Consider the following 12211-nt stretch of genomic DNA (forward strand, 5'->3'; position numbering starts at 1 on the left):
CTCACCTATATACTGTATATCACTATATACCTCACCTATATACTGTATATCACTATATACCTCACCTATATACTGTATATCACTATATACCTCACCTATATTCTGTATATCACTATATACCTCACCTATATACTGTATATCACTATTTACCTCACCTATATACTGTATATCACTATTTACCTCACCTATATACTGTATATCACTATATACCTCACCTATATACTGTATATCACTATTTACCTCACCTATATACTGTATATCACTATATACCTCACCTATATACTGTATATCACTATATACTGTATATCACTATATACCTCACCTATACACTGTATATCACTATATACCTCACCTATACACTGTATATCACTATATACCTCACCTATATACTGTATATCACTATATACCTCACCTATATACTGTATATCACTATATACCTCACCTATATACTGTATATCACTATATACCTCACCTATATTCTGTATATCACTATATACCTCACATATATACTGTATATCACTATTTACCTCACCTATATACTGTATATCACTATATACCTCACCTATATACTGTATATCACTATATACCTCACCTATATACTGTATATCACTATATACCTCACCTATATACTGTATATCACTATATACCTCACCTATATACTGTATATCACTATATACCTCACCTATATACTGTATATCACTATTTACCTCGCCCCTTCTCTGTCTCAGCCGCAGGTAGATACATAGGGGGCGTGGTGTATACGAGTGGGCGGGGTTTATCCCCATCATGTCCCCGCCCTCTGTGATTGCCGTCAGGTGTGCGCTGTCGGTTTATTAATAAGCTCTCGCCGGCTCTGATCACGTGACCTGCCGCCTAGTCAGCTGGTTCCGGGTCACAGGTCATTCTTTCTTCCATCATGGCCGCCTCCATGTGCGACGTGTTCTCCTTTTGTGTGGAGCCGGAGCCGGCCCGGCGGGCTGTGGAGATCCGTTTCATCAATAGCGGCAAGGTAGCGAGGCCGGGATGTGGAGGGCGAGGAGTCCGGTGTGTGCGGAGGGTGCATGGAGCGGAGCCGCACCCTGTGTGTACTGGTGTCTACGGAATGTACAGGACGCGTCTTATCTCATAGACCCCCCCCCCCCCATGTGTCACTCTGGCCACACCTCCTGCCCCATTACCCCCACCATTCTCTAACAGCCCCAGTCAGTGGTGGTCCCCGGGACTCTCCCCCATCAGCCCTGTGACTATAGAGTCTCCTCTAACCTTACATCAGATTGAGGGGGTCATGTCATCTGCAAAGAGTGAGGGGCCGGGGGGTGTCGGGGCGTCTCCTGCTGATCTGGAGGAAGTTGTGGGGGGTCCCTCACTCTCCATACTGACAGTAATAAGTCGTCCTCCGGGGGGTGTCCCGGGGGCCTCTCCCGCCGATCCAGGGGGGGGTGACCTGGGGGCCTCTCCCGCCGATCCAGGGGGGGGTGACCTGGGGGCCTCTCCCGCCGATCCAGGGGGCCTCTCCCGCCGATGCGGGGGGGGGGGGGGGTGACCTGGGGGCCTCTCCCGCTGATCCAGGGGGGGGGTGACCTGGGGGCCTCTCCCGCCGATCCAGGGGGCCTCTCCCGCCGATGCGGGGGGGGGGGGGGGGTGACCTGGGGGCCTCTCCCGCTGATCCAGGGGGGGGTGACCTGGGGGCCTCTCCCGCCGATCCAGGGGGCCTCTCCCGCCGATGCGGGGGGGGGGGGGGTGTCCTGGGGGCCTCTCCCGCCGATCCAGGGGGGGGTGACCTGGGGGCCTCTCCCGCCGATCCAGGGGGCCTCTCCCGCCGATGCGGGGGGGGGGTGACCTGGGGGCCTCTCCCGCTGATCCAGGGGGGGGGTGACCTGGGGGCCTCTCCCGCCGATCCAGGGGGCCTCTCCCGCCGATGCGGGGGGGGGGGGGGGTGTCCTGGGGGCCTCTCCCGCCGATGCGGGGGGGGGGGGGTGTGTCCTGGGGGCCTCTCCCGCTGATCCGGGGGGGGGGGTGTGTCCTGGGGGCCTCTCCCGCCGATGCGGGGGGGGGGGGGGGTGTCCTGGGGGCCTCTCCCGCTGATCCGGGGGGGGTGTCCTGGGGGCCTCTCCCGCTGATCCGGGGGGGGGGGGGGTGTCCTGGGGGCCTCTCCCGCTGATTGGGGGGTGTCCTGGGGAAGCCTCTCCCGCTTTCCATACTGATAGTAATAAGTCGTCCTCTTGCCAGGGCTTTGTCTATATAGTGGCCAGGGGTCTTCTCATACTGACTGTTTCCTGTTCCTCTTGGTGATTTAGGGGAGGGGGCTGTTTGCTGCCCGCAGTATCCGGAAGGGGGACACCATATTCCAGGAGAAGCCGCTGGTGTCTTCCCAGTTCCAGTGGAACGCGCTGTACAGATACAGAGGTGAGGACGGCGCCATCATCTGCTGCTGCTGTGTCATGTCGGGTTCATAGCTGGGTGACTGTTAGTATGGCTATCATTACTGCCACCCAGCTTTCCCTGAATGGTAAGTCACAGCCCTGATCCCGCTCATATAACACCCCGAATATCCGTTTCATCCTGTCAGCCTGCGACCACTGCCTGCGATCTCTGGAGACGGCCGAGGAGAACGCCCGGAGACTTTCTGGAAATGTCCATGTGGTCCTCCCCTACCCCGAACTCTGCACAGTCCAGAATGGTCTGCACCAGCAGTGCCCTCAGTGCCAGGTATGTGGGGTGTCAGTCATGTGATCAGTACTGAGAGAGCAAAGTTGCAGTGTAAAGCATGGGCAGGACAAGGTACTGACTACAGGAGCAGATTGACTACACGGCGTGTCCGTACTGCGTGTCCATCCCATAGGTGACAGAGTTCACTAACCAGGTGCCCTGATAAGTTGTTGCTCCCCTGTAGAGGTCACCACTTGTTTCTGATACACTGAGACGCAGCGCTGTGCCCTCTGCTGTGTGACCATCCGCTCCTCTGTCTCCATGTGCAGGTGTCGTACTGCAGCGCCGAGTGTCTCCGAGCCGCCAGGGAACAATACCACCAGGTCCTGTGTCTGGGGTCCTCCAGGGATAACCCCCAACATCCGCTCAATAAGCTGGAGGAGACCTGGAGGTAAGAGCAGGTGACGCTGTATACTGCTCATCTCCTGTGGGTGGCGCTGTATACTGCTCATCTCCTGTGGGTGGCGCTGTGTACTGCTCATCTCCTGTGGGTGACGCTGTGTACTGCTCATCTCCTGTGGGTGGCGCTGTGTACTGCTCATCTCCTGTGGGTGGCGCTGTGTACTGCTCATCTCCTGTGGGTGGCGCTGTGTACTGCTCATCTCCTGTGGGTGGCGCTGTGTACTGCTCATCTCCTGTGGGTGGCGCTGTGTACTGCTCATCTCCTGTGGGTGGCGCTGTGTACTGCTCATCTCCTGTGGGTGGCGCTGTATACTGCTCATCTCCTGTGGGTGGCGCTGTATACTGCTCATCTCCTGTGGGTGGCGCTGTATACTGCTCATCTCCTGTGGGTGGCGCTGTGTACTGCTCATCTCCTGTGGGTGGCGCTGTGTACTGCTCATCTCCTGTGGGTGGCGCTGTGTACTGCTCATCTCCTGTGGGTGGCGCTGTGTACTGCTCATCTCCTGTGGGTGGCGCTGTGTACTGCTCATCTCCTGTGGGTGGCGCTGTGTACTGCTCATCTCCTGTGGGTGGCGCTGTGTACTGCTCATCTCCTGTGGGTGGCGCTGTGTACTGCTCATCTCCTGTGGGTGGCGCTGTGTACTGCTCATCTCCTGTGGGTGGCGCTGTGTACTGCTCATCTCCTGTGGGTGGCGCTGTGTACTGCTCATCTCCTGTGGGTGGCGCTGTGTACTGCTCATCTCCTGTGGGTGGCGCTGTGTACTGCTCATCTCCTGTGGGTGGCGCTGTGTACTGCTCATCTCCTGTGGGTGGCGCTGTGTACTGCTCATCTCCTGTGGGTGGCGCTGTGTACTGCTCATCTCCTGTGGGTGGCGCTGTGTACTGCTCATCTCCTGTGGGTGGCGCTGTGTACTGCTCATCTCCTGTGGGTGGCGCTGTGTACTGCTCATCTCCTGTGGGTGGCGCTGTGTACTTGACTTGCAGCTCTGCAGAATTACACAGCTGGCAAGTCAGACTGGAATCTCAGGGGTTAAAGTAACAGGATTGGGGGGGGGGAGGGCAGGGGTGACCCAATATTGGGGCTCTGTAGTAACGGCCTTCTTATATACCCCCCTCCCCTGCAGGAACATGCACTACCCCCCGGAGACGGCTAGCATCATGCTCATGGCCCGGATGGTGGCCTCTGTGAAGCAGGTAGGTGCGCGCCTGAGCCCGGTCATGCCCTTATGCTGTGGCAGGTGAATATCCAGCAGGGGGCGCCCGTGCGCAGACTAGTGACCGCTCTGCCCTCTCTCCTGAGCACAGGCCAAGGACAAGGACTGGTGGCCGCAGCTCTTCTCCCAGTTCTGTAACAAGACGGCCAATGAGGAGGAGGAGATCGTGCACAAGCTGCTCGGGGACAAGTTTAAGGTGAGCGAAACGCACGACTGACACAAGACACTGTAGCCCCCCCTACATTTGGCTTATCACGCGTCCCGACCCCTGGGGCTGATGATTGTAGTAATCTGTAGTCCTCGTACCCAAAGCATCGGCCATTCAGAGCTGTATTCATAATTCTGCTATCACATCCAGATCGGGGGGCAGCAGTGAGATACAAGGATCTGTACGAGGGCCGACATGTACAGGTCGCAGGGTCCGGCCCTCTGCAGAGTGCTGTGGTGACCGGCCCGGTGTCCACTGCGCCCCATGATGGATTTGGTCTCTCTGTGTCTTACAGGGACAGCTGGATCAGCTGCGGCGCCTCTTTGTGGAGGCTCTGCATGAGGAGAGAGTCAGCCGGGTAAGACGTCTCCACCAGGGATTACTGTATGTATCTTGTTTAGCTATAAACCACTGATGGGGTATCCAGAGCTGCATTCATAATTCTCCTCTCACATTATGTCTTAGACTCCAAGCACATCCAAAGCTGCATCCTGCAGTTACATCATATCTTATACTGCAGGCTCATCAAAAGTCTTGTAATTCTTATACTCTGCAGAGCTGCATTCATAATTCTGCTTTTATGTCACAAGTACAACTACAGCCACCTCCAGAGCTGCACTCATAATTCACATCATGTGTTATACTTCAGCCACCTCCAGAGCTGCACTCATCATCCACCAACACCCAGATCTTCCCATAATATATTAGACCAGTCATGTTTGATTTCCCACAATGCACCATGACATGATCTGTTTAGTGAGCCAGCAGGGGGCAGCCTGGAGTGAGTATTGCGCCCTTAACGCGCAGCTGTTTGTCTCTTGCAGTGGTTTACCCCCGAGGGCTTCCGCTCTCTCTTTGCCCTGGTGGGCACCAATGGGCAGGGGATCGGCACCAGGTGAGTGAAGAGATCAGGGTGGGCCCTGGGGTCAGACATCAGATGACTAGTCCAGGTTTTATGTTGTCCTTGCAGCTCGCTGAGTCAGTGGGTTCATGCCTGTGACGCCCTGGAGCTGCCGGCCGTGGACAGAGAGAAGCTGGACAGCCTGATAGACCAGCTGTACAAGGACATAGAGAAAGGTGAGGGGCGGGGCATGATCTATAGCCCCATCATGTATATACCAGGGAGGGTGGGGTATACGGTACAGCCCCATCATGTATAATACCCTACAGTCCTGGTGGAGGACAAGGGGTACAATCTACAGCCCCTTGATATCCCCTCTGTCACTTCTCTACTCTACAGAGACTGGCGAGTTCCTGAACTGTGAGGGCTCCGGACTGTACATGCTGCAGAGCTGCTGTAAGTAGCCACAGCCAAGGGCTATACGGACCCGACCATTATACACCCGGCCCCTGATCATTTCTGCTGTACCCCACAGGCAACCACAGCTGTGTCCCCAATGCCGAGGCCTCATTTCCCGACAACAACTATCTACTGCACCTGATCGCTCTGGAGGACATCAAACCAGGGGAGGTGGGTATACTCCAGAGCTGCGCTCACTATTCTGCTGGTGCAGTCACTGTGTACATACATTACATTACTTATCCTGTATTATACCCCAGAGCTGCGCTCACTATTCTGCTGGTGCAGTCACTGTGTACAGACATTACATTACTTATCCTGTATTATACTCCAGAGCTGCGCTCACTATTCTGCTGGTGCAGTCACTGTGTACATACATTACATTACTTATCCTGTATTATACTGCAGAGCTGCCCTCTCTATTCTGCTGGTGCAGTCACTGTGTACATACATTACATCATTATCCTGTATTATACTCCAGAGCTGCGCTCACTATTCTGCTGGTGCAGTCACTGTGTACATACATTACATTACTTATCCTGTATTATACCCCAGAGCTGCGCTCACTATTCTGCTGGTACAGTCACTGTGTACATACATTACATTACTTATCCTGTATTATACTCCAGAGCTGCACTCACTATTCTGCTGGTGCAGTCACTGTGTACATACATTACATTACTTATCCTGTATTATACTCCAGAGCTGCGCTCACTATTCTGCTGGTGCAGTCACTGTGTACATACATTACATTACTTATCCTGTATTATACTCCAGAGCTGCGCTCACTATTCTGCTGGTGCAGTCACTGTGTACATACATTACATTACTTATCCTGTATTATACTCCAGAGCTGCGCTCACTATTCTGCTGGTCACTGTGTACATACATTACATTACTTATCCTGTATTATACTGCAGAGCTGCGCTCACTATTCTGCTGGTGCAGTCACTGTGTACATACATTACATTACTTATCCTGTATTATACCCCAGAGCTGCGCTCACTATTCTGCTGGTGCAGTCACTGTGTACATACATTACTTATCCTGTATTATACTCCAGAGCTGCGCTCACTATTCTGCTGGTGCAGTCACTGTGTACATACATTACATTACTTATCCTGTATTATACTCCAGAGCTGCGCTAACTATTCTGCTGGTGCAGTCACTGTGTACATACATTACATTACTTATCCTGTATTATACTCCAGAGCTGCGCTCACTATTCTGCTGGTGCAGTCACTGTGTACATACATTACATTACTTATCCTGTATTATACTCCAGAGCTGCGCTCACTATTCTGCTGGTACAGTCACTGTGTACATACATTACATTACTTATCCTGTATTATACTCCAGAGCTGCGCTCACTATTCTGCTGGTGCAGTCACTGTGTACATACATTACATTACTTATCCTGTATTATACTCCAGAGCTGCGCTCACTATTCTGCTGGTGCAGTCACTGTGTACATACATTACATTACTTATCCTGTATTATACCCCAGAGCTGCGCTCACTATTCTGCTGGTACAGTCACTGTGTACATACATTACATTACTTATCCTGTATTATACTCCAGAGCTGCGCTCACTATTCTGCTGGTCACTGTGTACATACATTACATTACTTATCCTGTATTATACTGCAGAGCTGCGCTCACTATTCTGCTGGTCACTGTGTACATACATTACATTACTTATCCTGTATTATACTCCAGAGCTGTGCTCACTATTCTGCTGGTGCAGTCACTGTGTACATACATTACATTACTTATCCTGTATTATACTCCAGAGCTGCGCTCACTATTCTGCTGGTCACTGTGTACATACATTACATTACTTATCCTGTATTATACTGCAGAGCTGCGCTCACTATTCTGCTGGTCACTGTGTACATACATTACATTACTTATCCTGTATTATACTCCAGAGCTGCGCTCACTATTCTGCTGGTGCAGTCACTGTGTACATACATTACATTACTTATCCTGTATTATACTCCAGAGCTGCGCTCACTATTCTGCTGATGCAGTCACTGTGTACATACATTACATTACATATCCTGTATTATACCCCAGAGCTGCGCTCACTATTCTGCTGGTGCAGTCACTGTGTACATACATTACATTACTTATCCTGTATTATACTCCAGAGCTGCGCTCACTATTCTGCAGTCACTGTGTACATACATTACATTACTTATCCTGTATTATACTCCAGAGCTGCGCTCACTATTCTGCTGGTGCAGTCACTGTGTACATACATTACTTATCCTGTATTATACTCCAGAGCTGCACTCACTATTCTGCTGGTACAGTCACTGTGTACATACATTACTTCTCCTGTATTATACTCCAGAGCTGCGCTCACTATTCTGCTGGTGCAGTCACTGTGTACATACATTACATTACTTATCCTGTATTATACTCCAGAGCTGCGCTCACTATTCTGCTGGTCACTGTGTACATACATTACATTACTTATCCTGTATTATACTGCAGAGCTGCGCTCACTATTCTGCTGGTGCAGTCACTGTGTACATACATTACATTACTTATCCTGTATTATACCCCAGAGCTGCGCTCACTATTCTGCTGGTGCAGTCACTGTGTACATACATTACATTACTTATCCTGTATTATACTCCAGAGCTGCGCTCACTATTCTGCTGGTGCAGTCACTGTGTACATACATTACATTACTTATCCTGTATTATACTCCAGAGCTGCGCTAACTATTCTGCTGGTGCAGTCACTGTGTACATACATTACATTACTTATCCTGTATTATACTCCAGAGCTGCGCTCACTATTCTGCTGGTGCAGTCACTGTGTACATACATTACATTACTTATCCTGTATTATACCCCAGAGCTGCGCTCACTATTCTGCTGGTACAGTCACTGTGTACATACATTACATTACTTATCCTGTATTATACTCCAGAGCTGCGCTCACTATTCTGCTGGTCACTGTGTACATACATTACATTACTTATCCTGTATTATACTGCAGAGCTGCGCTCACTATTCTGCTGGTCACTGTGTACATACATTACATTACTTATCCTGTATTATACTGCAGAGCTGCGCTCACTATTCTGCTGGTGCAGTCACTGTGTACATACATTACATTACTTATCCTGTATTATACTCCAGAGCTGCGCTCACTATTCTGCTGATGCAGTCACTGTGTACATACATTACATTACATATCCTGTATTATACCCCAGAGCTGCGCTCACTATTCTGCTGGTGCAGTCACTGTGTACATACATTACATTACTTATCCTGTATTATACTCCAGAGCTGCGCTCACTATTCTGCAGTCACTGTGTACATACATTACATTACTTATCCTGTATTATACTCCAGAGCTGCGCTCACTATTCTGCTGGTGCAGTCACTGTGTACATACATTACTTCTCCTGTATTATACTCCAGAGCTGCACTCACTATTCTGCTGGTACAGTCACTGTGTACATACATTACTTCTCCTGTATTATACTCCAGAGCTGCGCTCACTATTCTGCTGGTGCAGTCACTGTGTACATACATTACATTACTTATCCTGTATTATACTCCAGAGCTGCGCTCACTATTCTGCTGGTGCAGTCACTGTGTACATACATTACATTACTATCCTGTATTATACTCCAGAGCTGCGCTCACTATTCTGCTGGTACAGTCACTGTGTACATACATTACTTCTCCTGTATTATACTCCAGAGCTGCGCTCACTATTCTGCTGGTGCAGTCACTGTGTACATACATTACATTACTTATCCTGTATTATACTCCAGAGCTGCACTCACTATTCTGCTGGTACAGTCACTGTGTACATACATTACATTACTTATCCTGTATTATACTCCAGAGCTGCACTCACTATTCTGCAGTCACTGTGTACATACATTACATTACTTATCCTGTATTATACTCCAGAGCTGCGCTCACTATTCTGCTGGTGCAGTCACTGTGTACATACATTACATTACTATCCTGTATTATACTCCAGAGCTGCGCTCACTATTCTGCTGGTACAGTCACTGTGTACATACATTACTTCTCCTGTATTATACTCCAGAGCTGCGCTCACTATTCTGCTGGTGCAGTCACTGTGTACATACATTACATTACTTATCCTGTATTATACTCCAGAGCTGCGCTCACTATTCTGCTGGTGCAGTCACTGTGTACATACATTACATTACTATCCTGTATTATACTCCAGAGCTGCGCTCACTATTCTGCTGGTACAGTCACTGTGTACATACATTACATTACTTATCCTGTATTATACTCCAGAGCTGCGCTCACTGTTCTGCTGGTCTTGTCTTTCCTCAGGAGATCTGTATAAGTTATCTGGATTGCTGTCAGAGGGATCGGAGCCGACATTCCCGACACAAGATCCTCAGGTATTTCTCGCAGGTGTCAGCTGGTGTCTTCTGACTATTACATTAGTGTGAGACGACCTGTGACTAACTCTGCGGTCACACTACAAGTCCCAGCATGCCCTGGCAGCCAGAGTGTAATTGCTGCAGCTCACTGATGTAACAGCCCCATGTATCCCATGTGTACTACAGCTCGGCATCCTGGGTAATGTGGGTGTGATGATATTTTGGTGGGAGGGGTTAATGCATGTAGTTTTTAGGCTCCGCCCCCATCCTGCATGCTGATGGTGTCCCTTCTTCTTCCAGGGAGAACTATCTGTTTGTCTGCAGCTGTCCTAAGTGCCTGTCGCAGTCTGAGGACCCAGACGTGACTTCTGAGGAAGAGGAGGAAGATGAAGAGGAGGATGCGGAGCTGGAGGATGAGATGACGGATGTCTGATACAAGCCGCCTCCCACCAAGAGACTCTGCCCGTCCTCGGCGCCCAAAATCCAGCACTTGAATTGGCTTTGCCTGTTGCCACCAATCACGATATCTCAAAACTTTTCTACATAAACTCCTCTCCCGATACGGACCCTGGATCTACGGCCTGGACCCCTAACTAGGGGGGAGGGGCGGGTGCTGCATGTACCCCTCCCCCCAAAACATGGACATTGTCATTCATACTGGTCACTTGTGATACGCATTTTATAGGATTGGCAGATACTAAATTATTTATATACAGCTCTCCAGCAATGGCCGCCTCTGTGTGTCTTCTGTCTGAGCGTAGAGCGCCCCTTGGTGGGGGGGTTAGGGAGATGTCATAGGGGTGGGTGACAACTCTGTTCATACAGGAGGATGGACAGTTGTCATCTAATTCAACACCCAAGTCAACTGTTTACGCAGAGGGAGGGAGTGCCTCCTAGTGGCGGTTGTATGATCTGTGTGCAACGCGCTCCCCGTAGTGGTGGCTGTGTGTAGCGAGCTCCCCCTAGTGGCGGCTGTATGATCTGTGTGTAGCGAGCTCCCCCTAGTGGCGGCTGTATGACCTGTGTGCAACGAGCTCCCCCTAGTGGCGGCTGTATGATCTGTGTGTAGTGAGCTCCCCCTAGTGGCGGCTGTATGATCTGTGTGTAGCGAGCTCCTCCTAGTGGCGGCTGTATGATCTGTATGTAGTGAGCTCCCCCTAGTGGTGACTCTATGATCTGTGTGTAGCGAGCTCCTCCTAGTGGCGGCTGTATGATCTGTGTGTAGCGAGCTCCTCCTAGTGGCGGCTGTATGATCTGTATGTAGTGAGCTCCTCCTAGTGGCGGCTGTATGATCTGTGTAGTGAGCTCCTCCTAGTGGCGGCTGTATGATCTGTATGTAGTGAGCTCCTCCTAGTGGCGGCTGTATGATCTGTGTGTAGTGAGCACCCCCTAGTGGCGGCTGTATGATCTGTGTGTAGTGAGCACCCCCTAGTGGCGGCTGTATGATCTGTGTGTAGTGAGCACCCCCTAGTGGCGGCTGTATGATCTGTGTGTAGTGAGCTCCCCCTAGTGGCGGCTGTATGATCTGTATGTAGTGAGCTCCTCCTAGTGGCGGCTGTATGATCTGTGTGTAGTGAGCTCCTCCTAGTGGCGGCTGTATGATCTGTATGTAGTGAGCTCCTCCTAGTGGTGGCTGTATGATCTGTGTGTAGCGAGCTCCTCCTAGTGGCGGCTGTATGATCTGTGTGTAGCGAGCTCCTCCTAGTGGCGGCTGTATGATCTGTGTGTAGCGAGCTCCCCCTAGTGGCGGCTGTATGATCTGTGTGTAGCGAGCTCCTCCTAGTGGCGGCTGTATAATCTGTGTGTAGCGAGCTCCCCCTAGTGGCGGCTGTATGATCTGTGTGTAGCGAGCTCCTCCTAGTGGCGGCTGTATGATCTGTGTGTAGCGAGCTCCCCCTAGTGGCGGCTGTATGATCTGTGTGTAGCGAGCTCCCCCTAGTGGCGGCTGTATGATCTGTGTGTAGCGAGCTCCTCCTAGT

General features: G+C 50.8%; 1 protein-coding gene across 1 annotated transcript; it reads left to right on the top strand.

Annotated features, from left to right (window-relative positions):
- Positions 1 to 909: 909 nt before the first annotated feature.
- SMYD5 (SMYD family member 5) lies at positions 910 to 10955 on the top strand. The gene is made up of 13 exons (XM_075261847.1): positions 910 to 1009; positions 2298 to 2406; positions 2570 to 2709; positions 2979 to 3100; positions 4236 to 4305; positions 4417 to 4521; positions 4829 to 4891; positions 5358 to 5428; positions 5504 to 5610; positions 5774 to 5830; positions 5910 to 6004; positions 10180 to 10250; positions 10533 to 10955. Exons 1-13 carry the CDS (start codon positions 917 to 919, stop codon positions 10663 to 10665), a joined length of 1236 nt encoding a protein of 411 aa, XP_075117948.1. The 5' UTR covers positions 910 to 916; the 3' UTR covers positions 10666 to 10955.
- The last annotated feature ends 1256 nt before the right edge of the window (positions 10956 to 12211 follow it).

This window comes from Leptodactylus fuscus, chromosome 1, assembly GCF_031893055.1.
Source record: "Leptodactylus fuscus isolate aLepFus1 chromosome 1, aLepFus1.hap2, whole genome shotgun sequence".
NCBI classification, from domain to species: Eukaryota; Metazoa; Chordata; class Amphibia; order Anura; family Leptodactylidae; genus Leptodactylus; species Leptodactylus fuscus.

Excerpts from the sequence above, each read along its gene's own strand:
- SMYD5 (XM_075261847.1), top strand. The coding sequence starts at position 917 with ATGGCCGCCTCCATGTGCGACGTGTTCTCCTTTTGTGTGGAGCCGGAG. Across the intron at positions 4,522-4,828 it reads TGCTCGGGGACAAGTTTAAG|GGACAGCTGGATCAGCTGCG; the intron begins GTGAGCGAAACG and ends TGTGTCTTACAG. Across the intron at positions 5,429-5,503 it reads GGGCAGGGGATCGGCACCAG|CTCGCTGAGTCAGTGGGTTC; the intron begins GTGAGTGAAGAG and ends TTGTCCTTGCAG.